The sequence below is a fragment of the Punica granatum genome, chromosome 5 (assembly GCF_007655135.1).
Source record: "Punica granatum isolate Tunisia-2019 chromosome 5, ASM765513v2, whole genome shotgun sequence".
NCBI lineage: Eukaryota > Viridiplantae > Streptophyta > Magnoliopsida > Myrtales > Lythraceae > Punica > Punica granatum.
Window position 1 is genome coordinate 1,451,116 of NC_045131.1, and position 26,661 is coordinate 1,477,776.

The following is a 26,661-nucleotide window of genomic DNA, read 5'->3' on the forward strand; positions in this document are numbered from 1 at the left end:
GCTATCACTTTAGTGAGTGACACGAACATTTTGATGCCCAAAGTACAATGGAAACTGAGTGGCTTAGAAGAGACCTAAAAGTGGGAAAGAAAAAGGGCACCCTTTTGAAGGTGGGCATGATTTTTGAGGGCCTTTCCCCCTACCCACATGCATAATGTCAATGTGACATCTCTTGCACTAATACAGGCAAGGCAAGCCAGTCTGCGAAGGATTCGATTTTCAATTTCAATCTCAATTTCAGTTGCTTTTTGATTTGGTAATGAGGAGACTGCTGGCCATAAGAAAGCCTGGAGCTTGGACCCTTACCTCAGGGGCGTTTTTCGGGTTCTCTCGATGAGAAAAACCGGAAAAACTGGCATTGCATTACTCTTCTTGTCGGGTTTGGGAGGATCCGGATAAAATCGAACCGGAGAAGTCGAGGTCATAGATGACGGGGCAGATATCATTTGAGAGGTTGTGGTTCATCGGTGCCCGCCTGCTCGTTAATTAACTTCGTTTATGGCATACCATGTCAGCCTTCAGGGCAAAAGGACAGCAAGATGAGGAAAAAGACCCCATGGCTAATGCCCAAGTTGGCTTAAAAGCTTTCACGTGCCTTTGGCCCCATCAACAGCTAAGCTTTCCTCAAGCTTTTTTAATCCTTTTGTCCACACCCACGTATAAAATATCTTAATTACCTTCTAACTCTCCTGCTGGCATGACGGATCCGTCAAACAAACCGAACTTTAATCCTTGAGACGCTGCTGGTTAATTATCAGATTCCGTCTGGCAAGGAAGAATGGACCTTGATTCATCATGTAAGAAACTACTAAGGATGGCAAGATTCATAGAGCAGGGTGAGACAACAGCTGAACGGAGGCATCCAAAAAGACTTGTTGATCTTGATGATCAGTTCCAGACACCTTTTACTGCTCTACTGATGCGGATCTTCTTTCTGGGTGGAAAGGGAAAGCTACTCTTGGCCTTTAGTGATAAAAATTCGAGTCTATCTTCAATGGAGTCCCCACAAGAATTCCTCCCTGTCCCCTTTTGTCTTCCTCTTTATATTTTGATAAATGTCCTCTTTGTCTTTCCTTCCTTTTATATGAGTGACCTTAAAAGGGCTAATCTTTATTCATTTTCATCAGTGGTTCTTTATATAATATATACATATATATGGTATAGAGAGAGATTGTGCGGTTAAGAACATGAGATATTGGAAGAAGTAAGCTCGTTGAAGTAAGAAAACTTAGCTTAGCAGAGTGTGCGGAACCTGTAAGAAAAGGACTTTAATTTGATAAACATCACGTTTCAACCTTATTTTCGTACAGGGACTCCCTCGTTTCAGCTCTCAACTATATTTTCTTATACAGAATATGTACATTCAACTGACCAAACCAATATACTAGGAAATTACAAAAAGCACGACTGCTGCTGCTTCTAGCAACTACTAGTGAGACACGAGGGGAAGGAAGATCAGGTTTGCTACATCTGTAGAACTATGCGGGTGGTCCTTTCTAGACAGGGAAGTTCCGGGAGCAGGGGAGAGTCTTCAATTCTGTCTAGCTGTTCCTTTGGTCAGCAATGATCTTCAGAAAGAAGCTGCTAGATCTGCATTACTTTTCCCCTTGCAATTGAGATCCAAGCCTCCTAACAATCTTTACTCGAGTCCTGGGTATCTTTGGAGATTATGAGCTCTCGTGGAAGTTTACCGACCGAGACAATGCTGCAGGATTCGCTTGTAAGAGTGGAGAAGCTTCAGAACTGTGATTTCTCTCTTCACTCTTCGACTGGAACGCTTTGAAGAGGCCTCCCCCGCTGACAGGCTCAGCCTTATCATTTTTAATCCCGAGAGTTGCCCATATAGAGCTCTTAGCAGCTTCTCCCGGGTCATCAATCCTCAGTGTCTTCGGGATCCAAAGGCATTTCTCAGCACTTGCCTCTTTGGTTGGCTCATCATCCTCTCCTCCCCCGCCGCTTTGTTTCAGCACATTCTGCTCGTCTCTCGAGTGCTTCCCCAGGGTTGGAGAATTCGGGCCTGAGCCTGTGCTATTGGTGACTGGAGAGGATGGACCTGGGACCCAAGGGAAATTCCAAGCACCCGGCACACTGCAACCCCAGTAGGCTGCTGCTGCTGGGAAGAAAGGCACGGCAAATCCTGGTGGGCAATATGGGGGCGGTGGGGGGAGTGTTGGGCCCCATTGGCCTGAGTTCCACGGATATGGCCATGGAGCCCCCGGATAACAAGGTATCTGAGTGGCAAATCCTGGCACCGTTCCATCTTTCCCCTCTGCATCCTTGGAGTTGGGGCCCATGGCTGAAGATCCGTTTAGTGGATCGAGCCGGTTCTCACTGCATGCGCCTGGCATAATTACACCATCGGGCTTGTGAAACCCATTCCTAGGGTTGACCCGCATAGTCTTGTCAGCCAGGTTCAGAACTGAGGCCATGGACTCACACAAAGGTGTGTCTGATGAGCCAAAGGCAAGAACGGTTCCATTAGGCTTCACAGGGTGGACTCCGTTCGGGACAACATTCTGGAGGGCTTCTGAGACTGTTATGTGGCGGTGATAGTGAGAGGCCGAGCTCTTGTTCTTACGGCGGCCAGCCCCTACCGGAACGTTCCTCATGGTCCCACCAGCTGTCCAGTACCTCTGACAGTTCTTGCAGAAGTGCCGGGGCTGATTAACATTGTAGTTGTTGTAGTAGCAGAACTTTGTGTCCATGCTGTTGCAACGGGGACAAGGTAGGATCTTGTCAGGCTTCTTCAAGGGCTTCTCTTGGGTATTACTCGTCTCGCTCTGTTCCTCGTCGGATTTTGAAGGCTTTTGAGTGGCACTTTCCTTGTCTACTGATGTTGTCTTATTGTTTTCGCTTATCCCCGAAGCCGCATCTGGATCAGTGGAATCTTCCCCAATGGGACGTAGAGTTTCATCTTCCTGTGTACTCGTAGTTGGATTTCCCTTTGACGTTTCCTGAGTCAAACATGTTTAAGTTCATAATGATAATCGGAAAGGAGATGACGATTGGACAAGATTAGTTTCAGCTGTAATTAGCTAAAAATTCCAAATCCACTCCACTCTTGGTCCATGTTATGTGACAAAGTACAACTTCTAGCAATTTATATAATCTATGAGGGAAAAGAAGTCATAAGTTATTTTGACACGGTAAGAAGACATGAAATCCCCACTTTAGCCATAACAGAAAGCATGTCGCAGATGATAGGAACAGGAGATTGTATTATCACGATGAACTGATTATCAATTCAAAGTCAAGATCGACTCAAGCCCGAGTGAAAAAAGGCCTATATCGTGCAATTTAAGTATTCTTTCAAAAGTTTCGTGTACATGAACTGGATAAAGCAGTAAAAGTGCTCCCTGAGAACTAACTTTTGCGAGAGAAGATCATATGGAAGAAAAGACAATTAACCAGATAATTCAATACATATAGGGACACAGAACCCAGTCAATAAAACAAATTTCTTTGAGTAATGTGTTTTTGATCTGAAAAGAGTATGAAACATATCGAAGACAAAATTTCGATTATAGTAAGATGAAACTCGGAAGCTCAATCTGAAATATGGAAGGAAGGCATAGATTTGATTGAATCAGATATCATACGAGACCTTCCAGAACCTCAAATTCTCAAATGAAGATTAAGAAACAGTGATTAAGTGAAGAAAATTTAGCTTATAGGGCACTTCGATAAGATCAAGAAACAACAAACTTGGAGCTTATGAGGTGGAGATATCCTCGTATGTATGTATCCAAAAAAAAAGAGCAAATCCCCCCACCAGACACTAATCCAACAATATTGTATTGCCCAAAGCTTCCTTAAGCACCAAACAAATTGCAAAGTCAATCAAACATCACAACAGACAGTTTCACTTCCACCCCCTCATCACGGAAAGTCCAACTTAAGCGAACAGATAAGGGAAAGATCCCAGCTTTCAAGATTCAGCAGCGTCCCCCAAAGAACAAAGGGTCACTGGCGGGAGTCAACACAACCACAAACTGAGGACGACCCATTTCAATTGAACACGTATCTGAATCTGGGTCGATCCCCAGATTCAAAATCATCGAATTATTTTATATTTAATTTATCCATACAATACTAACCTTACTGTCTTCCTTCTCCTCTTTATCCGCCCTCACACAGTCCTCCTCGGGCGGAGGACCCGTCTCGTGGGTCAGATTGCTGTCAACGGGAGCTGCTTCGGGAGGGATTTCAGGCAACGGAATCGTCTTCCCGAAGAGCTTGATCGCCGGGTCTTTTGGCTCCCCCGACATTCTTGCTGCCCTGTTTTTTTTCTTTTTTTCCTCCTACTCTCGGCGTTGTTTTATTTTTTATTTTTTTTTCCTTTCCTCTTTTTCTCCTTCAACTGCGAGAAACGGAAAAAATGGAAACTTTTTAGAGAGAGAGAGAGAGAGGGAGGTGGGGAGGGAAGGGGAAGCGAAGGGTGGGGGGAGAAGCGGAAGAGATCTGACACGTTGTGTCTGAGGGAGGGGTGAATGAATCGGCGACGGAGGGTATTTTGATCCGTTTAATCGGGCAAGTGTGCCACGTCAGCCCCAGGGGGCCATTCTCAGCCACAAGTTCTTTGTGGCCTCTAAAGATCTCTCCACTTTTTTTCTTCCCCTTTAATATTTGTTTTTTCTTTTCTTTTCATTTTTTTTGCCTCTCCCGATACTCTCTTTCGAACCTAGTCAGCATTCCCAATTTTTCCACCTACCCTTTTTCCGATTCCTCGGCTACTCAATGCGTACAAAAGCTCGGCCCCAACTCCGTCAATCGCCCAAGATTTTAATAAATAAAATATTATTGATTTTCCCGTTCTCTTTTTGGTGATTATTTGTGGATCATAATGTAAGTTGGCCCATTGCTCCTCTCCTTTTGCGATGACTTTTCACCTATGTCCACTTTATGGAATATGAAAGGGAAGTTCGACATAACTTTGTGCATTAAAAATAATAGAAGGAAATTTGAAATATTCCGGGGAAAAAAGTCATGACAGATGAAGTGTGTACAAAATTCACGCCGACAAGATGAAATAATTGAAAAAGATCTCAAGCCGTGAATAAAAATTTTCAAATTCTACGGTGTATAATTTTAATTTTTTTCACGCCGTATAAAGCCAACATGAGCCGTTACATCTCCTCTTTTAATATGGACCATCCATTTTACATAATATTTTTTAAAATATTTTCGTTCTTTATTTTCTTTTTTTCATCCCATAAAGTTTCAATAGTGTTACAAATTAGCCATCAAGGATTGACCAATGAGGATAGAGTAATTTTGAATATCTTTGCTTCAAGAATTGGAAGAAAAATAAGATGTGTCTGATAGAAATCGAAATTTGCAGAAGATTGGAGGAATTAACACTAATGATCACTTTTATGAAATGTGTCTGCCAAAAAAGAAAAAAAATATTATTGTTTGAGTAAGATTTTCCTACATAGTTAAATGCTTGGCTATCAAGAAATACTCGAAAATTGAGCTATAACCCAGAATCTACCCATGATAATTTGCTCCCGATACTGTTTCTGCTTTGATCCATCGCCAATTTTACTGGTTGTTGATTGGCCCGAAGAACATCCTCTAAGGAAGTGCTGCTACACTCTTTTTTCTACTTTATGTTTACGGTCACAAACTAGTTTATTTCTTTTCTTTCCTCGTAGCCCATTTCTAGATAGAGAAAGTAGTGAGAGAAATGCAAGTTCCAAGGAGTTCCTAAAGACTGAGCAGGGGTTTGCGGACGGCGCATTCTACAAAGGCGCCCCCACTGCAGAGCTCCAGGGCTCGATGTCAGCTCAACCGAGGAATGGGAGGGTTCTACCACCACAGCCAACCGACACCGACAAGGAGACTTTGTCGCCGGCGACTCTTTGCCAGTTCCTAGTGTCGCTGACTAATTTATAACAGTGACGTAGGGTAAAAAGTGTCTTATCTGTTTGTTGGCTCTCTGTTTATGTCAGCTCTTCGACGGAAAGAATTGTTGACAAAATTAATATTTTATATAATAAAAGAATCAAATTGTGATTTTTTATGGGTATTTTTGAAATTCTAAAACTTATAGAAATGGACGTTATGGATTAGAATATAAGGGCCCAAACTAGTTATGTGTGGTATACAAAAAAAAAAAACATGCACTGAAGAAGCGGCCATACAAATTTATATTATTTGTAGTAATTTATATTGATTATTCAAATATTTATGTAAATAATTAAAGGGATTTCAAATGATTGTAATTGTACGAACTAAATGGCAATAATTAATTTCAAGATGAATTTGTATCTGTTAGGTGTAAAGTAGTAACATGCAATTAACTATGACCAAATTCAACAAATTGAATTCAAGAGTATAATTAAACATCCAACTGTTTGATACGCGATCGACTCATCTAATTAATCTGGGAAATGAATTGATCTACAGGACTGTATCTTTGGATTAGACTCATACAAGATTACTCTAGAGTCTACATTACACCAATTTGTAAATAATATGAATTAAAAATCAGAAACTTCTCTTAAAACAAATCAACTATTCAAAAACTAAAATCATAAATCTCATTATATTTTTTCAAACTTGAAAATTTTCTTGAGTTAATTATCATCGTTGCCTTATTTCAATAAAATATTTTTTTGCGGACCATATTAAGGCCGTAGAAAATTTTAAGATTGTTAGGTGTCCCACCTCCGCAATTAGGTATAGGAGTTCCTGCCCCCTTTTTTTATTTTTTCTTTCACTTTTTTCCTTTTGTAGTTACAAATTATATACAAGTATTTCTTAAGTCATAATTATCCCAAAAAAAGGAAAAAGATAAATAAAAAAAAAACCGAGTAGGTGGACTTTGGAGGACATCTGTCTTTGACACGAGTCGAAGCTATCCCCCACGATGTTTTGCCGAGTTTTTGCACAAAACATGCGGCGGAGAAATCCCGGACTGTTATGGCAAAATTGTCGAATACGAGGCCCCCTCTTGAAATCCTACCTCGGGGGATGGGGTCCCACCTGACCTGACAGTTCAAAACACCTCGCCACGTCAGATGCGCATGCCTTTTTGGGGGCCCCACCCCCCAAAAAGTAAAGTGGAAAAGCTCCATCGCCTTTCCAAAAACCCCCACTTGGACGAAGTTACTCTAAGTCATTGTTATCAGAACCGGACCGGACCGGCCGGTTCGACCGGTTGAACCGGGAATCGGCACCAAGTCCGGTCCGGTTCGCCTAAAAACCGAAATGGCAGCTTTGAACCGTCGGACCCATTGAACCGGTCGGTTTTAAGCAAAATTTCATTAAATCGGCCGGTTCTATGGGTTTTTATGGGTTTCCTATTTAATGTAAAAATTGGTTGGTTGTGTAAAGATTTGAACTCATGACCTCTTACTTTTCATATTAGCATACTACCAACCAAGCCACCACCACTTTTTTATTCTTTTAACTCTACTTTTAAGTACTTATTAAAATAAAATATTTATTTTGAAGTAAGAAATATTAAATATAGATACTTTCTTATACTATTGTTATATTTCTTTAAAATCATCATACTTTTATCTTAATTATCATAATTTTTTTAATAATATGAATATTTATTTTATTTTAAATAAACGAGCGGTCCGACCCATCGAACCCCCGGTTGGACCCATAAACCCATGACCCCGTACCCCTTCCGGTTCATCATCCGGTCCGGTTCTGATAACACTGCTCTAAGTACATATTTCATATATTTATATTATATTATATTAATTATATATACCATGCCAAATAAAATATATATATACAAAATACAACTCACACAATTAAGTACTTTTCGGCATTTTCATTAACCATATAATAATAATAATATGAAAAATAATATATCATCGACATGAAGCATAAAGAGAAAAGTATGAATGGAGACATTTCTCTTTTAATGAAAGAATACGAATTAATAACACATACAAAAGAAAATATTGATTTTTCATCTTTGAGAGTCGAAGGGTAATCGTATGCCCATTATATAAAAATTCACATTGAAACATACGATAACATGTAAATAAAAATAAATGAGAAACAATGAGGTTGTTGGATCCAGTTATAGAAGTAAAGCGCGTAGACTTGTAAGCTTGTGTTTAATTTTTTAGTTGGATAAGTGATCAAACTCAATTTGATTTTATGTAATGACCGTACATAAATGTTGATAAATGTATTAATATATGAGAATATATATATATATATATATATATATATATATATAGAAGCTCGTACGGTTTTGGAAAAAGAAAAAATACGACATGAAAAATTATAATTAAAAAATGAAGAGAACATATGAGAAATTCTATAAGTCGAAAATTTTAGGAGGAATGGCTATCCTGCGTTTATCATTGGAGGTGGCACGTGCGAAGTGGATCACACGCGTGGAGCATATCTCATCCGAAGAAAGCCAAAAAGGGCAAAGCGGAGAATCTACCGCTAGTGGCTGAGGTTTGTTCCTTGTGGGGAGGATATTTGCCCTGGGAACGACACGTGTCCGTTGGCAAAATCCAGGAGCGCATCTTTTTCTTCCATTTTGGTGCTGTTTAATTGATGGAATAAATAGAGATTTTGAATTAGAATAAGATGATGATAATAATAATTAATTCATTAATTAATTAAGAGTACAAAGATTATAGAACGTCCTAACGCGCAACCTTTTCGATGCAAGGGGTCTCCTTTCCTAATCATGCTTTGTCGGAAAGATTAGGCACGAACGAACAATTTTGACTCATCCACTAGGTTCTTCCCGTACGATTTCTTTGTTGGCTAAAATCCATCGGAAACGTGAAGTTGTTCTCTAATCGTCGGTCGAGTTTTCTTCTACTTCTACTCTTTCTTCCTCCTAATATGGACCGATTCCGGTCGATTTCACATGTAGTGACGAGCTTAGACGGACCGACCGTGATCATCGGCTGAGGAGAAAACTGTGGGCCAGAGCCCAATACTATGGACCGATAGTAATTACTGTGGAATCACCCAGTTTCTCATCTTCCAATACCAACCACCTATTCCTACAAAGCCCAATTACTATGGGCCAGAGCCCATTAAAGGCCTTTTTTTTCCTTCTCCTTTTTCTAATTTTAAGCAATGGAAATAATATTATTAAAAGAAAAAAAAAGGAAGCAATCGCACTCATTGGCTACTAATGGTGTCTAATTACATGCTGCCAAAACTTTTTTCAGGAGATTGATTTGATTGTTATCCTTAATAAACCCGTTCCTAGGCCGGAGGAGCACGCTTTGGACGGCTCAAATGAAGTCCGACAATCTCAGATCAGCTCGAAATTCATTTATACATCGCAGATGTGCCAAATTACCCCATCTTGCAATTCGACTAGCATGTGAAAGTCAGTTCGTACATTCGGGGGACTTCTATTGCTTTACGGAGAAGAATTGAATATTCAATTACGCAAATATATCGAGGATAGACTGGATAGTAGATACTACGACGAGACACTTTTTATTATTTATTTATTTTTTGGTTGAAGGCGTGCTTCGTGTTGTTGTGATCTAATATCGCGTGGACTTTGTACCAAAAATAGTGACGGGGACCCGCACCCAAAGTGAAAAGGATATTTAGAGGAAGCGTCCGACATGAAATCCTGCGGTCGAAGGAATTTGCTCAAACGCGGCCATAAGCGATCCTTCATGATGAAGAAATCATGCATATGTTTCGTTTGACTTAGATCCCTAAACCTAATGAATCCTCTTTTTTTGTTTCGTAGATGTAGGCCGAATCAATCAGCAACATACCACGATATTTTCCACTTTCTGAGTCAGAAATTTGGTCGCATAATATTATTTGTTCTCCCCTTTTTTCATCCAGAGCTTTATCCGACTCTAACTTTGGTATTATGTTTCTCCAAAAAATTAAAAAAAAAAAAGATAAGATAAATCCGAATTATACTACATGAACGTATTTCTAAAAAAGAAAATTATGTAAGGGTGGACAAATATATCGATGTATAAAAATATATATATGTATGTATATATAGACGTGAAAGTAGATAAAAAATTTATTACTAAAAATTTATGTATATATAATTGTGAATGTAGATGGAAAATTTATTATAAAAAAATTAGAAAAATGTATGTAAGAGAATTTATTTAAAAAAATATAATGATTATATCGTTGAATTGAGAGAAATATAAAGTTAAATTTAGTTGAGTATGATTATGATTCGGTAACAAACGAATTCTAGGATTTTCGCCAAATTTGCATCTCTTTTCGCACAAAATCAGATCAAGCCAACTGCCCATTTGGGCCCATAGAATTGAATCTGCGCGGAACTGAACTTTTATGCTTATTTCTTTCGGTGGATTGAACTTTTATGATTTAATTGAATTCATAAAACGCGGAAACTGCTGATTTATTTGTCACCATCAATCCACCAAATGGAATAAATAGATTTACGTAATATATATATATATATATATATTCAAGCTGTAATTTCCATGCGAGAGGACGAAAGCCTACCGCTTTGCACCGAAGAAGATGCGATGATGAGAGAGACGTGAAAATTGACATCTATCCTGACTATCCACCGCCATCTCGGTCCCTGTCGTCTCCCTTGATTTGGAGCCATCCAATTCCAGCCGGCCCGTCAACCAAATCCACACAGCCAGCCCACTCCACTTTCCAATCTATCCATTGAGCTACAAATCTCGAGCTCACTAAAACCGCTCGGTCGAAATTCAAGATTCCATCGATTACTACTAGGAATTCCCCGCGCCGACAATTCCTAATCTTCAGGAGCACTCTATAAATGCATCTTCTTCCCGCTGGTGCTTGAGGTGGGTCGATTCGCTTTCGAGCCTTTTTTTCCAGGGGGTTTCGCTCCGATTCGACGTTCCTTCACCATTGGATTGTTGGGTCTTCGTGTGTGGATCCAATCTTGAAATGGTCGATCACTACACCCCCAAGCTCGTTGACCAGTTGGCAGTCATGGCGAGTACTCTGAGTTCTCTCGACTCCTTCCCCAAATCGAGGCTGAACAATCATGCTCATCGCAATCGAAAACAGCCTTCTCCGCCCAGCTGCTCGAATTTCCCGGCTTGTCCTCACATCTCGAGATCCGCCGTGATCGATATCGTGATCTTCATCGCAGTTGTTGGTGCTTTCGGGTTCTTGCTCTACCCTTACGTCAAATTGGTAGTTGTCGGATCGATTGGAATGATCGGGGTGATCTCTTATGCAGTCAAGGATGAGATTTGTGATGCTCCACTGATTTATGGATCCATTGGGTTGAGTGTGTTCTTTGCTGCTCTGGCTACATGGGCTCTCGTGATGTGCACGAGCCAGAAGTGTGGGAACCCGAACTGCAGGGGCCTTAGGAAGGCGGCGGAATTTGACATCCAGCTCGAGACTGAGGATTGCGTGAAGAATTCTTTGCCCCCGGACGGGTCCAAGAGTTGCCTGTTTGAACTTCCTATTAATCACCACCGGGAAATCGAAGCAGAGCTGAAGAAGATGGCACCGCCCAATGGGAGAGCTGTTCTTGTTTTCCGAGCAAGGTGCGGCTGCTCTGTTGGGAGACTGGAGATTCCAGGGCCGAAGAAGCCTCGGAAGATCAAGAAGTAGTAGGGGATACTTCTTCCTGAATTCTTACTCGATGAACAAAGTCTAGTCCGATAGCATACACAGGAATAATAATTCCATTGCATATAAAAGGCTTATTCTAGTTAGTACCATCGGAACCATAAGCTCTGGCTGCAATAATATGTAAGGATCAAACATTTCAATTTATCACGGTGGGAACATAACCGGATTCCGTTATCTTGCTTTCATCAACTTTATGAAGGATTTTATCAATCTTCTATGGGTTGCTTCGGTAGTAAATGATTAAGGATATTTTCTTTTTTTGTGGTGCCCAGTGGGGGCTCACCTTTGATGAACTTTTCATGCCACATAGATGTTAGATTATTGCCAATGATGCTGGATAGAATTGTTTAGGTGCTTCTCTTTACCTTGACATTTCATTAGTTTGACTGCTTAATGGATGGAGACGGTGAAAAGTAAAGAGGGTGGAATGCATATTATTTTAAACATGATTATGAATAGTCAAACTCATGCCCGATCCATCATACTGATGTCTCTGTTTAGAACTTTTCTGCATTAGTCAGGAGCTCCTGTTAGTTTAAGTAGTAGGGTTTTCACACGCTTTTCGATCATCACAAGAAGATCGAGGAAAAGGTTTATGAAAATGATTCCAATCAATGTGGCCGAGTACCATGTAGTCCTGCTCACTGATTGCTGGTACATTGCGATACGATTCTTCCCAATGCTTATGGTGATACATGCAGCATCCTTTGTTATTATGAACCAACACGTGATGTAAGCAAGCTATTCTCGTGGTTCATGTACTTGGATTTGACATACTATTGTACTGCAATTAATGTTCATTTTGCTACTCCTTTAGATCAATCTTGGTTTGATTTCATTCTTGTTGGCAGGAAGTGTGAGACTGGTACTTGAGAACCTTTGTCCCTGAATGTGCCTGTTTCAAGATTCATCATCTTACAATGTCAGGCAGAAAGTAGAATTTTAGGCTCCCAGGTTGCTCACTATATATATATATTTTTTAATAATTCATTGTCGATTAACTTACTAGAATTCGAAAATACCGCTGCCTGCTGTTTCATGAGTTCTCAAGTAGTACTAGTCTGGAAGAATCAGTTTCTTAGGCAAGGCAGCAATGAATTTTAAAAGGTGGAATATCTTCATCTATATTCTCTCAAGGCATGACTGAACTGACAGTTTCAGACACTGACAGATGAATCTGTGGTCTGCCTTCAAGTGCCAATATTTCGATTTTCTGATAAATCTGTACTTCTTCAGCTGAACATATGTACATCTTGAGTTGCTGAAGAAGAACTATGGATACTGCTTGTTCTTGTTCTGTTTCTGCTCCTAGGTAATAAGCTTTTGTCATGATTCTGTTGCGATCCAACTTTATTTCAGTTCCCATACTTTCCGAACAGGACTTGTGAGCCATCATGAAGTTCTGGTCTTTTTATGCACGCAGCAATGCAGCAGTATCATTTTCATGAGTTGTAATTGCTGTTCTTTGCTTTTTATCCTCATGTGGTTCCTTTCTCGGATGCAGAGAAAAGGCCATATTCGGCTATGGAAAAGGTAAAAGGCTCTAAAACATATAAAAAAAGAATAACTTGCTGCATTCTTTGAACCATTTTTAATCTTGTTCCACGTTCTACAAGGTCCATTGCTTTTGAATGAAAAATATGGGTAGGTATGGCTATATTTCTGAGAGCGAACTCCATGCGAATATGAAGAGCATGGATACAGGTTATGCCTTGGAATGAAAGACAACTCCGAATCAGCTTTGTCCACGAACAAGGGAGCTATAAGAAATGCAACTATGAATCTCATGGAGAGTTCGATCCTAGCTCAGGATGATCGGAGGCAGCATGCTTAACACATGCAAGTCAGACGGGAATTGGTGTTTCCAGTGGCGGACGGGTGACTAACACGTAAGAACCTGCCAGAATATGGCCCCTTTCATGTTCCTTGTAAAAGTGACATGATCTAGGTAAGGTAGGAACATATATCACAAGAATTGAAAATAATGAAACAGATTTATATTTCTCGACAAGTGCAAAAACTCGTATGGATATATGATCCTCATTGTGCCTATTTGGTTCAAATCCAATTGTAGGTAGAACTCATAAGATACCAAATAATAAATAGTTATAAAGAACAGGGGCCTAACAGTCACCAATGTTCTGTGTAAATCTTAATCTACTCCGGCACGTCCTCTTTTCAGGATTATACATCTTGGCTCGATGAACCATCTCGAGCACCCTGTGCAGCAGCTATATGACCCGAGCTGGTATCAGAACCAGGCCCATCACCGCTGCTGATCACCAGAGTCAACCAGACAGCCTGCTGGCTCTCGGGACTCTTTTCGTTCCCCTGCTCCTCCACAGGCATCAAGAACCGGCAAACCGGACACGTCCCGTGTATCCCAAGCCACTTCTCGATACAACCCGAGTGGAAACGGTGCTTGCAGGGCATCTCCCTCGTTTCACCACCCACCCTGAATTCCTCCAAGCACACAGCACATTCTTGACCCCTCTCTTCCCCTGTGACCATAATTCTCGGCATGGCAGCCACGGAGGTCTTTGAGGCTGGTAAAGGCCCTGACTTGGCCTCAATCAGTGAATCAAAATCCCAGGGTCCTCGGAAGATCAAGAGGTTTCTGGTTGCTGGGTCGAAGAAAGCAATTGCACGGGTGGCGCTATTATCGTTCTGGGTTGACAGCCCCAGAAGCAGAGCTTCAAGGACTGGTAAGCTCGTTTGGCGCTGCATTGGTGTTGCGGGGGGTGGGGATTCAGCGGACATGTCCTCTGCAGACATCATCGGCGAGCTTTCTTCGATTAGCAGAGAAGAAACTGCTGATGTTGAGGCTGTTCTTATTGGAAAAGATTATATACGAGGATGAAGACGGGTCTGCCGTCTGGTATGGTTTAGAACAATCTAGAGATTTGGCTTTCTTGCTTCTTTTCCCAGAAAGTAATAACAATACGCAACTCCTAAGTCATGGTCTGCATATTCCGTCGGACCTGAAGAAGTTTCGATGGGGATTTGAGAAGCCTAGCGATGTATCAATTACCTTCTCATAAGCTCTGGCATATCGTAAGAAACCGATACAACCAACGAGGATTTATCTCGTTATCACCGAGCTGATTGTCGAAAAAATAAAGATATCAATGCAAAGGGAAAAATAGGGAATCTTGCTTAAGATTATTCACTACAATTTCGCAGATGCAGGATCTCTAGTCGAGAGGAATCATCACTAATGCCGCCTTTATCTGTAATATTTACCAACAGAACTGAAATCCATCCTCTGTGTCCCAGAAAGATATACAATGTTACTTTCAGCAATGATCCACTAGACTGAACTCATGCTATCAAGGGGAAAGATAGAACGCAGCGACCTCTGCAGAGTTGCAGTAAAATTCCCAGAAAGCTTGAATAGGGAGATTTACAGCCATCCTTCTACCCAACTATGAAGTTCACTAATAACCCGAATTAGCCCAACAAGTTAAGCTACCTTCCAAGATGCTGAACCAAATGCTCACCACTGGTACTTGGCAGCAACAAGCACCTCTTCGTAGATCTGAGCAGCGTGATCCCAGCTTAGGTCCTGCATCATCCCCCTCCTCTGAAGCCCCTCCCAGCTCTTCTTGTACTCCCGGTAAGTCAAGAGGCAGTTTCCCAGTGCGTGGATCAGCTTTTGGGTCTCAGCACTGTCGAAGGTCCAACCAAGTCCTGACTCATTGAATGGATTGAATTGCTGGACCGTGTCCCTCAGCCCGCCCACTGCATGGACCACAGGGACCGTCCCGTAGTTCATTGCGTACAACTGGTTCAACCCACAAGGCTCAAACCTCGAGGGCATCAGCAGGATGTCCACTCCGGCAGTTATCCTATGGGCCATCTTGACTGAGAATCCGACCCATCCCCGGACCTTGTCCCTGTGCTGGGTCTCGAATTGCCTTAGCATCTGCTCAAGGTCGGCCCTGCCGGTCCCAAGCATTATGAGCTGTACATCTTGGCCCATCATCCATGGGATTGCCTCTGCGATAAGATCAACACCCTTCTGGTTATCAAGCCGTCCAATGAATCCAATCACGGGGACATCTTCGCGGAGAGGCAATTCAAGCTCCTTTTGCAGGGCCGCCTTGCATTTAGGCTTGCCGGTTTGCAGCGTCTCTAGTGTGTAGTTTGTGTAGCCATCAGAGGTCAAGTGGATGTCAAACTCAGGACTCCACTCCCTCGTGTCAATCCCGTTGACAATCCCCCTCAGCTTCCAGTCGTTCTCGTTGATGATGTTGTGTAGACCCCAGCCGCCCTCAGAGGTTTTCAGTTCCCATGCATACCCATGACTCACTGTGACTATACGGTCTGCAGCCTTCAGACCAGCCGCAAAAATGTTGAAATGTTCGCCCCCCACTGGATCATAGAGTTTGAAGTGGTCCATGTAGTGTTCGGGCAAGTCCACACGGAAGAAATCATCCACCGGGCCCCTTCCCTGGACAAAGGTCAATGATTTGATCAAAAAATGAATGAACCTTGAGAATGATAAATTGAATCAACACTGACTGAATGGTTGAGTGTTTAAGGAGTAAGTTTGACCCCCCAACCTTCTATTTAGGGAAAGCCACCCACATAGCCATCTAGCCCCTCATCATAAGAAAGAAATAAAAATCCGTACATATGAAATGAAAAGAGTAAGAACCTGGTGAGCAATGTTGTGAATCACAAGAACTGATCTAGTGAACTTCATTAAACTGTTGTCTCGATAATGGGCCTTAAGATAGACTGGCAACAATGCAGTGTGCCAATCATTCGCAATGAAAACCAAATTTCCGTCGCCGTAGCAGACACCACCGCAAGGCACGTGCCATGGAACCTGAAAAACCACTAACCTAAGCATGTTCTCAAAAGAAAAGAAAAGAAATATCATGAAGAAATATTGTTGATTGAGTAGAGACTCAAACATGTTTCAATACATAAATGCAGCCTATTTTCTATAAAAAGGGCGACATTTCTCAGTTGAATTCAGCGAAATCCATACTGTTATATCCATTCTCTTTTCTGTTATCCATACCTCAACAGCTGCCTTGCAAAATAATACCATCCTTTTCAGAATATCCTGCAATATGAAAGCTAAATACATTTCAGTCTATTTTAACAAGTAGAGGATACATCATTTCTAGATTTTATAGGCATAAACATCCAGGAGGAAACTTACCAACTGGTTTCCCCCATATATGTTATTTTCGAGATGACGAAACACATGGGCGTCAATAAAAACAAAATCCACACCATCAATGTAAGCCTGGAAATAAGTTACTTCGATATCCTGCAGATATATAAACATAATAACTGGTCAGAACTTTTAATGCAAATACTTTGATAAGAACCCCCCTCCATATACTTACAGAAGCAATTTACCTGGCCATCAACCCTGTATGATTTCCTGATTCCAGTCTCTTGTGGTTCTGTATAGTTACCATACCGTGGAACCACCACCTGGTAGAATAAAGACGAACGGTGAGAAAGAGAATAATCTTTTCTTTTCTAAGCAACAACTTTTAGGAGTACTTTAACAGTAGAGATTTTGTAGTACCATAACCCGATGACCTCGACGGGCCAATGCTTTCGGTAAAGAACCGGCAACATCTCCAAGCCCACCTGTGAGAGATTGACACTTTAGCCATAGAAGTCAAGCAACTCCATGTCCAAATTCACAAACTACTCAATTCATACTAGGGTTCGCCCCAAAATTCAGCAGGCAAGAGTTTCCATAAGCATCTGTTAAATTCAGATTTTTATTCCCAAAAGGAATGCAGTCCCTCAAAAGTTAAAAACGAGAAGCACGAATGCAACATTCAGCTAGGATAACTGATCCTTTTCGCTAACTGACCTTACACAAAGAGAAATTGTTTCTGTGGATCTCGGATAAGTAGTACCAAGCAAGTACCTGTTTTAATCCATGGTGCGCATTCTGCAGCAACCAATATAACATTCATCACATTGGCTCCTGCTAATGGAGGAGGTTTTCCATCTTCAACCATTGTATCACTATCACCATTATCAGCACCTAGCTGTGTGGTGGCTTCCTTGGAATACTCCTCCTCCTTCTCGTCTTTGGGAATGGATATCTCAGGGATACTTGAGACAAAGGGTGGAAGAATATCAGTCTTGACCGAATCTGAGCTAGTAGCATCTTCCGTCGGAGGCTCATATCTCCCGGGAGAAGGAGTGCCATGGGAAGGGAATTCGAATTTCCCCTCATGCACTGCCTCATCAATATCATGAATCCAGTTTATGGTTGCAGGTTCAGATCCTGGTGCCTCAGATGAAGCATTAGAAGCTCTTCTGTCGCTTGAAAAGATGTTCTTGCTTTGTTCTTCAAGGCTAGGAACTGAACCATTTCTGTCACTGACATCGCTAGTTGAATCAACTTCAGGACTTGAAAAAGCTTTGTCCTTCTCTCCGACCGAACTTTCATCTTCTGCAGACACAGTGGTGCTATTCCTTATGGACGAAACGAGTTTTCTTCTTGCAGTGATCTGCAAAGGCCGAGAAAAATGTTTCACTCAGACAATACGACATATTCAGACAGCCGTACTATGGATGTATTTTGTGGATATTTAGCAATCAGTAGATGTAATTCAGACATCCATATTTGATAGAAATCATACCAAAAGATATAGAAATTTTATGCTCATAAAAAGAAACTTTCGAGCGTTGGAAAGCATAAAGAGGATTAGGAAGACCTTTGGACTAAACAGGTGCTTCCCTGCCTTTGGCCAAACACATTTTTCTCTTTCATATTTATATTATCACTTTCTCCACATAATTTTATATTCAGAAAAGCTATAAGATCCACTTTTTGCTATCAAGAATAATAATAATACCATTGAGATTCAAATTAAATGTCATCAATCAGATTCATCGTCAAAAGAAGATCTTGGAAAAGAAATACCTGATTAAGGAGTTCCCTCTGCATTGCCAAGACCTTCTTGCTCTTCTCGATGGTGGCCTGAAGCCCGTCCTCCGACGGCACATCATCGCCGTCCCCGCCCTCGACCGAGCCCCCGAGCGTGGCCCTCAGTCTCCTCTGCCCGGAAGACAAAACCCTACCGCTCTCATCTTCGACATTCCTTGAGGTGCCGAAACCCCTTAGAGCAGCAAAATTTAAGGACCTCCTCGGCCGGAAAAACCCGGGCCGGGGCTGGCTCTTGGCGTGGAAGAAAACACACCTCTCCGCCGCCTTCGCCTCTATTGTGAAAGGCAGAGACCCAATCGAAGCCATAGTAAAAGGAGCGACTCTCAACGGTTTAATAATCCCGAGAGCTAGAGCCGAGCAGACAGCACCAGCTGATGAGCTAGCTCGGAGACTGACCGCAAGTAGCTCACCTGGAAACAGCACAGACCCAGTTCAAGCAACGAAGGAATAAATAGACCCAGCTGTGGAAAAATCAAGAACTGGGACAGGCACGGCTCCTGCGTGTCGGAAGGGGGCCCCGCCGGATTTGGAGACTCATGGCAGTTGGTGGGTTTGAGGCTCAGATGAGCTGAGGAATTGGGAGCAGAAGCAGAAGCAGTAGCAGTAGCAGTGTCGCCGTAAAATTTCGGGGATGAATCAATCAATGATCATTGGCACAGCACCACACGTTCTGATCCATTTTCGTCTTGTTGTCCGTAGAGAAAGGAGAATGGCATTTTTTTTTTCGCTTTAAATCTCCAATTATTAGCTAAATAGTAATTCCATTTGGACATTATAATTATAGACCTGAAGACGAGAGGCTTCCAGCGAGCAATATTTTCTTTTTCGGTATGATTTTCTTTAGAACAATATTGAAAAATGACTGCTCATATTCAAGTTGTTGTGTGTGATTATTTCGAAATGTTTCAAACTTTTAAGGTTAGGTTAGAACTATGATAAAAGACATGATTGGTTATCGATTATTTCTTATTGAGTAAGATAAAAAAGCTCGAAGAGAAAACTCACCTCATTCAATCAGTAACGCACAATATCAGTTAGATACTCATAACAATAATGTAATTTTCCATATGAATAATTATTAACCATGTCTTGTCAATTTTTATTTTCAGTATTTAAAACGTTAGGGTTAGGCCAATGATATCGATGGTTTTGTTTTCTTTTTACCCACCTCACCACGTTAATCACATGTATATGAGCCAAGGCATGACTTCTCCTCCATAAGTTACGCATTCTATTCTTCTTTTTTTTTTTTTTCCAGAATTGATATGTCACCCCTCGGCATCATATATTATCGTGTCTAACACAAACGAACGAGAATGTTTAGAAACAATGACTTTGTTCGCATTTTATTTACGGGGTAGCCATTCCGAGTCCGACCAAAGAGGGGATGTCGGGTTGGCACCTTATTATTGTAGGCATCCTTTGTACGTACAGTGTAGGCAAGGAAGGGGCCTTATCAGATAGACGCGGGGTAGTGCACAGTGTGAATGGGATAAACGGACCGTGGGCCAGTTCTATTTTCTAGTGGGCTGGACAATCACGAGGCTCACTGATGGGCCTGATCCGGATGCTTCCCGGGTAGCTAATGGGCCTGGGCCAGAGCCCACGTTTCATATTATATTCAAAATATATTTTGATTTTAATTTTTTTAAATATCTTATCTTGTTAGACAAGAAAGAAAGAAAGAAAGAAAGAAAGAAAGAAAGATTTTCTCCCCCGCGCGCAGGTGATTCTCAAGTATATCTAGATCCATATCTATCTTATAAAAAAGATAATAGAAAATGAAATATGATGGCAGTTGGGATAACTTAATTGTATCTCGAAAATGACCGTTTAAAAGAGAATAATATGCTAAAAGTTATTAAATGTAGAGGAAGTTAAAATGCTGAATAAGTGATTTTATTATTTTTCAAACTACCCCATTTTCTCTTTGTAACTGCCCACTCTCTTTCGTCTGCCTATTCTGATGAATCAGGAGTTGTTCGTTTCAGCCTACCTCTCCTTCCGGGGTACTGCAGCGTAGGCAGCTCCTTGTTCCTAGACGGAGGTTTCATTAACAACAGAGACGATGATGTTTGTCCGAAATATTTGTTGTCCTTCAACCCTACTGCAGCACCACCGCCTGGAGGGATTATTGGCTGTCCTCGTCCAGTTTCTACTTGGAGCATTTGCGGTTCCATGTGTCGCAGTCGATCGGAAACCTTGGCAGTCCCATACCATGGCAAGGCTTGAGTCCTTGGAGGCGTCTGCTGCCGAAAGTCTTGGGTCGAGCGAGATCTATGACCTGGAATCAGGCAAGTTCGGACTGCCTAGGAACGTGCCTAAAGACGTGGTCGATAGTTTCCCAGCTCTTACTTTCTGTGGAAGAGAAGGCCTCATGACAATCCCCTGATTGTACTCTACTCGTCCATAAGAAGAAAAAGACCACCTCTACTCGTACGACTAGGAAGAGGACCGCTGGGAACTCTTCGACCACAACTTCCCTCCCCATCCATCCGGAGTTGGTCGCTCGAGGAGGAACCTCATTCCAGTGGGTGATGCTCTTCTGATTATCGACAAAGCTGCTAGTTTTTCTTCTTCTTCTTCTTCTTTTTATTGTATTATTTACCTGAAAAAGAGGTGGTGGTCATGCGTTGGATGAATGGGTATGCAAAATTTAACATATCTGTGGTGAGGCAATTTGGTAGATTAAGATTTTAAATGGTTTACCCGAGCTTGAACATCCTCGGTAGCTATAACTAAAACATTTTTCATTTTTTTTTTTTTTATTATTATGGATGGATATTCTTGGATCAATTGTTTTAGCATGTTAAGCATATCAAGCCGCAAGGTAAACATCTTCAGAATAGGCACCACGACCACAGCAAGCTCTGGTGTTTCCATTAGGACGGTTGGTTACTCCCAACTCGTAAAAGTAGTCTGGGACGAATCTTAACCATCATCTCGAGAATCGCCCAAGCCTAAGAATCATAGCAGTATGATCAGCTTCATGCTAGCTAGAAGAGTAATAAAAAGCCCAATTTGTATGCAAAAAACTTGGCAATTCATTCTGATCTGATCTGATCCCTTCTACATCACCCTTTTTTTAGTTCCCGATCAGCAAACATGTATGCCATCTCTTTTCTACTTTTTAAGAGAGCTCGAAGACCCCTCCTCGGCTCACTTTCAGCCGTTTACTCATATGAATACATATTTTATTAATTAATAACCATTAGATCGAGAATATTATAGTCGTAATTTGCCAAAGTAATTTCCCACATTTATCGCAGTTCTCTCCTTCCCTCCCTCTTTTCTCCCTCTCTCTCAGTTCCTCCCTCCCCAAGGAATAAACCGCAAGTGGCTTATATGTTCTTCCAAATGATTTATGAATCAAATCTGATCTAATCGTGATCAAAGCAACTACATGGCACGATTCCAATGTTACTGTTTAATCCTATCTCGACGAATATTCTACCGTTTGATATCGTACCCATGCCTGTATCTTCCGCAACAGAAAAATGGCAAACCCGCATATCCGACTTGACTTCGTGGTTGGTCGTCCAATCCTTTTGGTAGGTTCAAGAAAGACAGCTAGTAAGAGAACTAATTGTGTAGACTTTTTTCTTTCGATCGTAATTAGTCGAGCTCCGGTCGAATGTGTATCTGCTTTCCCTGTTTTATGAGAGATCAGTCCTGTTGTCGGAGTAGAAACCTGGTTGAGATCTGGTGGTCCTGGTTGGACGAAATTCCTCACTGGGAGCTCATTCAATATATTTGCTTACTTCTCTTTATTAATCTTTTTTTTTTTTCATTTTCACTATACTTTGCTTGCTTTTCTGTTTCATCCTCGTATCCAATTTTTTGTTAGAGGAACTTCAAGTTTCAGTATTCAATTTTAGTTCCTTTTTTTTATTTTGTCATAATTCTCCTTTTCTTTTCCAATCATGTGCAAGAAGTCATGCATTAGGTTGGCCTTATTCATGAACAACATAATCTTTTTGAAATGAAAATTATCTTTAGAAAATGATCAAGACATGCAGAAAGGATCAATCTTCTCCTCTATACTTCGACTTGTCACCTGGAGAACTCACAAATGAACATCCCTAATATTGGATTTCATTCCACTCATGATAGAAAAAAAAAAATATAGGATGTCAGCATCGGCATCAAGAAGCCGGGAACAGAGGGCATACGCAGCCTCTCGTAACCTTTCCATCCTGGAAATTTATGTTACCAAGCTTCGATTGGCACCACTTTAGCTGGGAAGAAGAGATGGTTGCCATTTGCAGGACTCTGGAGACCAGTTTCAGGTCTATCATAGTGAATAACACCTCCTTCCTCTGAGACTCGCCGATCCATCCTCCTCGCTTGATCCGGCATTTCCCTTTCCCTTGTAGATCCTTCAATAGCAGCACCTTCTAAAGAAACAATAAAGCACGAGACAGGAATATATAATAGGTCTCACGAACTGAAACTCATGTTGTTGTTTTCGTATTTACCTTCTGGTGTCTTTCGGTAAGTTCGTCTAAGAGCTGCAAGTCTCTGGGGTCTTCAACTGGAGGATAGCTCCACAGAGAACTCTTAAGCTTCCACCAAGACTTGTCCTTGTCCGTCTTTACGAAGAGATAGAATGCTTTTATACAATTCTCCATGGCTTTTGCAACTTCTTTCAGCTCTAACACTGCTCCACTTTCTCTTTCCGTCGGCTCCTCTTCCACCACGGAAAAGCCTACACAGAAAGTAAAACAGACAAGCTCAACTTCTCCCACCTTCCCTGAGCAAGACCCTGATAACTCTGTATTTCCAGGATTACCTGAGAGCTCGGGAACCTGAAGAAGGCTCTTGAGGGAGAATCTCCCCTGAGCAAACTTGAGGTACCTCTTGCCTCCACATCTTTCGTCTTCCAGGAATCTCTCGATGAGAACCTGAAAATTTTGGAATTCTCCGACCAACTTCGTGTGTCCTGAAACTCTGACTTGAGGGCTGGACGAGCTTAATAATAGCTCCTGGACCTTCCTATATTGATGATGCAAAGCCTCCCAGGAGAGGCACATCTGAGCCACGTAAACCAGTTCGAAGTCACTCTCTAAGCTCTTCAGGAGCCTCTTCTTCGCAGTTTTGCCACACGAGATGTATGGGTTGGAGATAGTTGCAGGATCAAATTGCTTCTCAAGAATTGCACCTGCAGAAAATGACCAAACGTCTAGATGCTTCAATATTGAAAAACTTTGGAAGGATATAAGAAAGAAATAGAGAACCTACTAATTCCACATGTCCTTTCGTAGCTAAGGACATCAAACCACCTCATTCTTTCACTGTACTTCTCATAGAATGGATCTGAATCCTTTGTCGTATCAGGTTCTTCCCTGACTAGTAGGATGGTATTCGAACCAACATTCACAGTCGGTTCATTATCAATCCACTCCAGTTCTGAGCAGGGAAAGTCAGTTGGCCCAGTTCTGTATTGTGAAGCCAAGTCCTTATTCATGTCCATACCTGCGAGAGATATATGCTCATAGGGTGAAGGAATATATTTGTCCAAGTCCGATACCTCTTCTTCTAAAGAATATGAGGTGCCACCATCAGGAGGAAGACTTTCGGGCCACCTCCATATAACTGTCGGACTAGTAAGATGGGTACCATGTTCATTCACAAAGACATAGGGTAATACTAAGTCCTTTGCTACAGGCAAGTTGGAGCAACAAGCGGAAGAGAAATACAAGCTCTCATCTGCGTTCGTGTCGATATCCCTATTGGGCTTTGGTTCTTTATTGGAATCGCGAAAATCCATTAGAGCTTCTGCATATTCATTTTCATCCTCCTCTCTGTAGTCTATAGCCTGGGCAGGAAATACTTTCAGCTCAAAAGTTGAAGTTGCTTGGCACGAAAAGCTAAAAGAACGGAAGACTTGATAGTCCTCATCAGAGCTTTCTGCAGGTCCGAAAGTCTCTCTGCTATGTACACAATAACCACGGACTCTAATGAACGAAAAGCAATAGACAGCAGAGGACATAAAGAAATTGTAGATATATATACATAGACAGTTGACGGAGTTGAGAAAAAATAAGAGAATGACAGAGAGAAACTCTTTTAGAGCTTTGAGCCAGAGGAAGAACTGGCACGCGATGAGAAGAAGAGGGTGGAGATAGAAGCTGAGGTAAAACCACTTCAAAAGACCATCAGGAATGAGATACAATTCGATGATCAACCAACAAGAGGCAAAGAAAGCCATTGTCTGACCATAATATTGATCTTTCAAGAACTACCCTCCTCTCATTTTAGGAAAGGCTAAGGTTTCTATCTATTGGTTTGGTCGGTTTTCTTTACCAGAGGAAAGTTAAATAAAGGCAGCTGGACCACTAACGGATGAAGCAACCGAGAAATTAATGGACTGACAATTAGAATTTGATGATTAAACTAATGGACTCTTTTAATCTTTTTCTTGTCTTCCTCTAGAGCAAAATGCCTTGACTGGCTCTTCTCTCGGACTTCTTTTGGCAATTTATTACTTGTTTGCTTACTTGGATCTTATCTTTCACCGAGAATTTTTGCTCATATGCAATAGATTTGGTCATATACATGCACATATATATTATATAATAATAAATGCATATAAACTAATACTGTTAATTATATATATTGTAACCTTTCAATACTTGACGACAAAGAAATCTTTTGAAAATTGATTAGGAAAGGCTCTTAACTCCAACAAGCATGACAACCAATTTCATATTGCGGGTTGAATTCGAAGAATGGATTTGGCCTCATGTTAAATATGATATCAGAAGAAAAATAGACAGCTCGACATACAAAATCCTATGAAAAGAGAAGTGTATACAAGCCGCACGAAAAAAATTATTCGATAAACACAAATCTATAATAAGCAAATGCGTACGATAGACCAAGCCAATCAATACAAGGTCCCCGTGCCTTTCCCGTTTAGTCCAATTCAAATAGAGCTTTTTTCAGATATGATGATGGATCAAGTGGATTTGATGAATAACAATTTCTTAAATATAGGATAGGACTACCGAAAAAAATTTCTTAAATATAGGAACACGGATAAATATAATCTATATATAAAAATAGAGGTCCGTGCATATTGCCTCATAGCTCTGCTCTTGTCTTACCTTATTGCTTTGCAACTACCTACCTAATCTATCTTAATATTAACATTGCACAGTCTTTATCTCTCTCTCTCTCTCTCTCTCTCATCATAATCTTGCAAAGTAAGGACTGAGATTCGTGCCCGATCTATTTTAATCCAATGTCAGTGATCAGGACCATGTTATAGTTCGAAGACCATCTGGAAAAAAGAACATAAAACAGAAGCTCTCGGATTGGAAGTGGGTTCACCTGATGCTAAAATTCCAAACACAGGCCTCCGAATCCTTTGTTAGATTTCTCCCGCGAATGCAGCCGGAAGCTTCAGTGAGCAGTGCAGAAAAATCTCACGAATTAAGGATTTGGTCACCAAACATGCTTATACTATTATTTCTGAGACCAAGCGGCTTTATATAAGTCATCGCCGACAGTTTAATACGTATTTGCATCCAACAGGCTACATATTTATTTATAATGGCTTCACACGATCACAAGCTTTGAGATAACAACAAGTGATTAATGCATATATCCTAGACGATTTAAATGAAGCCTCAATTAATAATAGCTTTACTAATTCAGCAAGAGAGAAAATCTTGTCGTGCTTCACCACATCAGCCGAAGGACTTGCCCCGTCGCTTCTCTTGTCTTGTCTCCTCTCCTTCCTCCGCCTTCTGGTTCGCAATCTTCCACCATTGCTGTGATCGACTACGGAACAAAGACAGGGACAATAGACAAAGAGAGACAATGAAATCTGCCTACAGTTCCTGAAACAGTCGAAGAATCTTCACAAAGGGTCGCTTGTGCTATGCTTCTTGTTTTGATCTTATTGTTTTCATTCGTGACTTTCGGTTAGTCCGTTACGCTTCATTTGGTCTACACGAAAGGCCAAAACTGGAGTCTTTCAGGAAGTACATCTATATATGTGTGTGTGTGTGAAAGCAACATACGAAGTGGACCAGTCTAATGGTCTCAAGATGCTTGGTTTTTTAATGTAATTTTCTCAGTTTTTTGAGTTAAAATTTTTAATTTTATTATTTCTGTTATAA

At 41.2% G+C, this 26,661-nt stretch overlaps 5 protein-coding genes across 8 annotated transcripts; 1 reads left to right on the forward strand and 4 right to left on the reverse strand.

The window, feature by feature from the left end:
- Window positions 1-1,242: 1,242 nt before the first annotated feature.
- On the reverse strand, window positions 1,243-4,494 carry LOC116207437 (cyclic dof factor 2). The gene is made up of 2 exons (XM_031540372.1): window positions 4,098-4,494; window positions 1,243-2,954 (listed from the first exon to the last, which is right to left on the reverse strand). The coding sequence occupies exons 1-2, from the start codon at window positions 4,266-4,268 to the stop codon at window positions 1,668-1,670; spliced, it is 1,458 nt and encodes a 485-aa protein (XP_031396232.1). The 5' UTR covers window positions 4,269-4,494; the 3' UTR covers window positions 1,243-1,667.
- A 5,952-nt stretch (window positions 4,495-10,446) lies between these two features.
- Window positions 10,447-12,927, forward strand: LOC116207439 (uncharacterized protein At5g19025-like). The gene has a single exon (XM_031540375.1). It carries the CDS (start codon window positions 10,891-10,893, stop codon window positions 11,569-11,571), a length of 681 nt encoding a protein of 226 aa, XP_031396235.1. The 5' UTR covers window positions 10,447-10,890; the 3' UTR covers window positions 11,572-12,927.
- An 849-nt stretch (window positions 12,928-13,776) lies between these two features.
- On the reverse strand, window positions 13,777-14,367 carry LOC116207791 (E3 ubiquitin-protein ligase MPSR1-like). The gene has a single exon (XM_031540886.1). The coding sequence runs from the start codon at window positions 14,365-14,367 to the stop codon at window positions 13,777-13,779; it is 591 nt and encodes a 196-aa protein (XP_031396746.1).
- A 423-nt stretch (window positions 14,368-14,790) lies between these two features.
- Window positions 14,791-19,273, reverse strand: LOC116207438 (granule-bound starch synthase 2, chloroplastic/amyloplastic-like). Its single transcript, XM_031540374.1, has 8 exons — window positions 18,509-19,273; window positions 17,501-18,092; window positions 17,147-17,211; window positions 16,972-17,049; window positions 16,769-16,879; window positions 16,625-16,669; window positions 16,253-16,426; window positions 14,791-16,045 (listed from the first exon to the last, which is right to left on the reverse strand). Exons 1-8 carry the CDS (start codon window positions 18,836-18,838, stop codon window positions 15,089-15,091), a joined length of 2,352 nt encoding a protein of 783 aa, XP_031396234.1. The 5' UTR covers window positions 18,839-19,273; the 3' UTR covers window positions 14,791-15,088.
- Window positions 19,274-22,546: 3,273 nt separating this feature from the next.
- Window positions 22,547-24,851, reverse strand: LOC116207440. 4 transcript variants are annotated; one of them, XM_031540379.1, is made up of 4 exons: window positions 23,774-24,847; window positions 23,325-23,693; window positions 23,011-23,240; window positions 22,547-22,929 (listed from the first exon to the last, which is right to left on the reverse strand). In XM_031540379.1, the coding sequence occupies exons 1-4, from the start codon at window positions 24,741-24,743 to the stop codon at window positions 22,678-22,680; spliced, it is 1,821 nt and encodes a 606-aa protein (XP_031396239.1). In that variant the 5' UTR covers window positions 24,744-24,847; the 3' UTR covers window positions 22,547-22,677. The 4 variants fall into 4 exon arrangements, with proteins under 4 accessions (XP_031396239.1, XP_031396238.1, XP_031396237.1 ...); XM_031540378.1 differs by having other exon boundaries at window positions 22,547-22,911; window positions 23,011-23,693; window positions 23,774-24,851; XM_031540377.1 differs by having other exon boundaries at window positions 22,547-22,926; window positions 23,011-23,693; window positions 23,774-24,851.
- Between the last annotated feature and the right edge of the window lie 1,810 nt (window positions 24,852-26,661).

Coding starts and splice junctions, on each gene's coding strand:
- LOC116207437 (XM_031540372.1), bottom strand. CDS start 4,268: ATGTCGGGGGAGCCAAAAGACCCGGCGATCAAGCTCTTCGGGAAGACG. Junction 2,955..4,097: donor AGGAGAAGGAAGACAGTAAG/GTTAGTATTGTA, acceptor TGTTTGACTCAG/GAAACGTCAAAGGGAAATCC.
- LOC116207439 (XM_031540375.1), top strand. CDS start 10,891: ATGGTCGATCACTACACCCCCAAGCTCGTTGACCAGTTGGCAGTCATG.
- LOC116207791 (XM_031540886.1), bottom strand. CDS start 14,367: ATGTCTGCAGAGGACATGTCCGCTGAATCCCCACCCCCCGCAACACCA.
- LOC116207438 (XM_031540374.1), bottom strand. CDS start 18,838: ATGGCTTCGATTGGGTCTCTGCCTTTCACAATAGAGGCGAAGGCGGCG. Junction 17,212..17,500: donor CGCACCATGGATTAAAACAG/GTACTTGCTTGG, acceptor AATCTCTCACAG/GTGGGCTTGGAGATGTTGCC. Junction 16,427..16,624: donor TTTGCAAGGCAGCTGTTGAG/GTATGGATAACA, acceptor GTGGTTTTTCAG/GTTCCATGGCACGTGCCTTG.
- LOC116207440 (XM_031540376.1), bottom strand. CDS start 24,743: ATGGCTTTCTTTGCCTCTTGTTGGTTGATCATCGAATTGTATCTCATT. Junction 23,694..23,773: donor CGAAAGGACATGTGGAATTA/GTAGGTTCTCTA, acceptor CATTTTCTGCAG/GTGCAATTCTTGAGAAGCAA. Junction 22,930..23,010: donor TTACCGAAAGACACCAGAAG/GTAAATACGAAA, acceptor TTGTTTCTTTAG/AAGGTGCTGCTATTGAAGGA.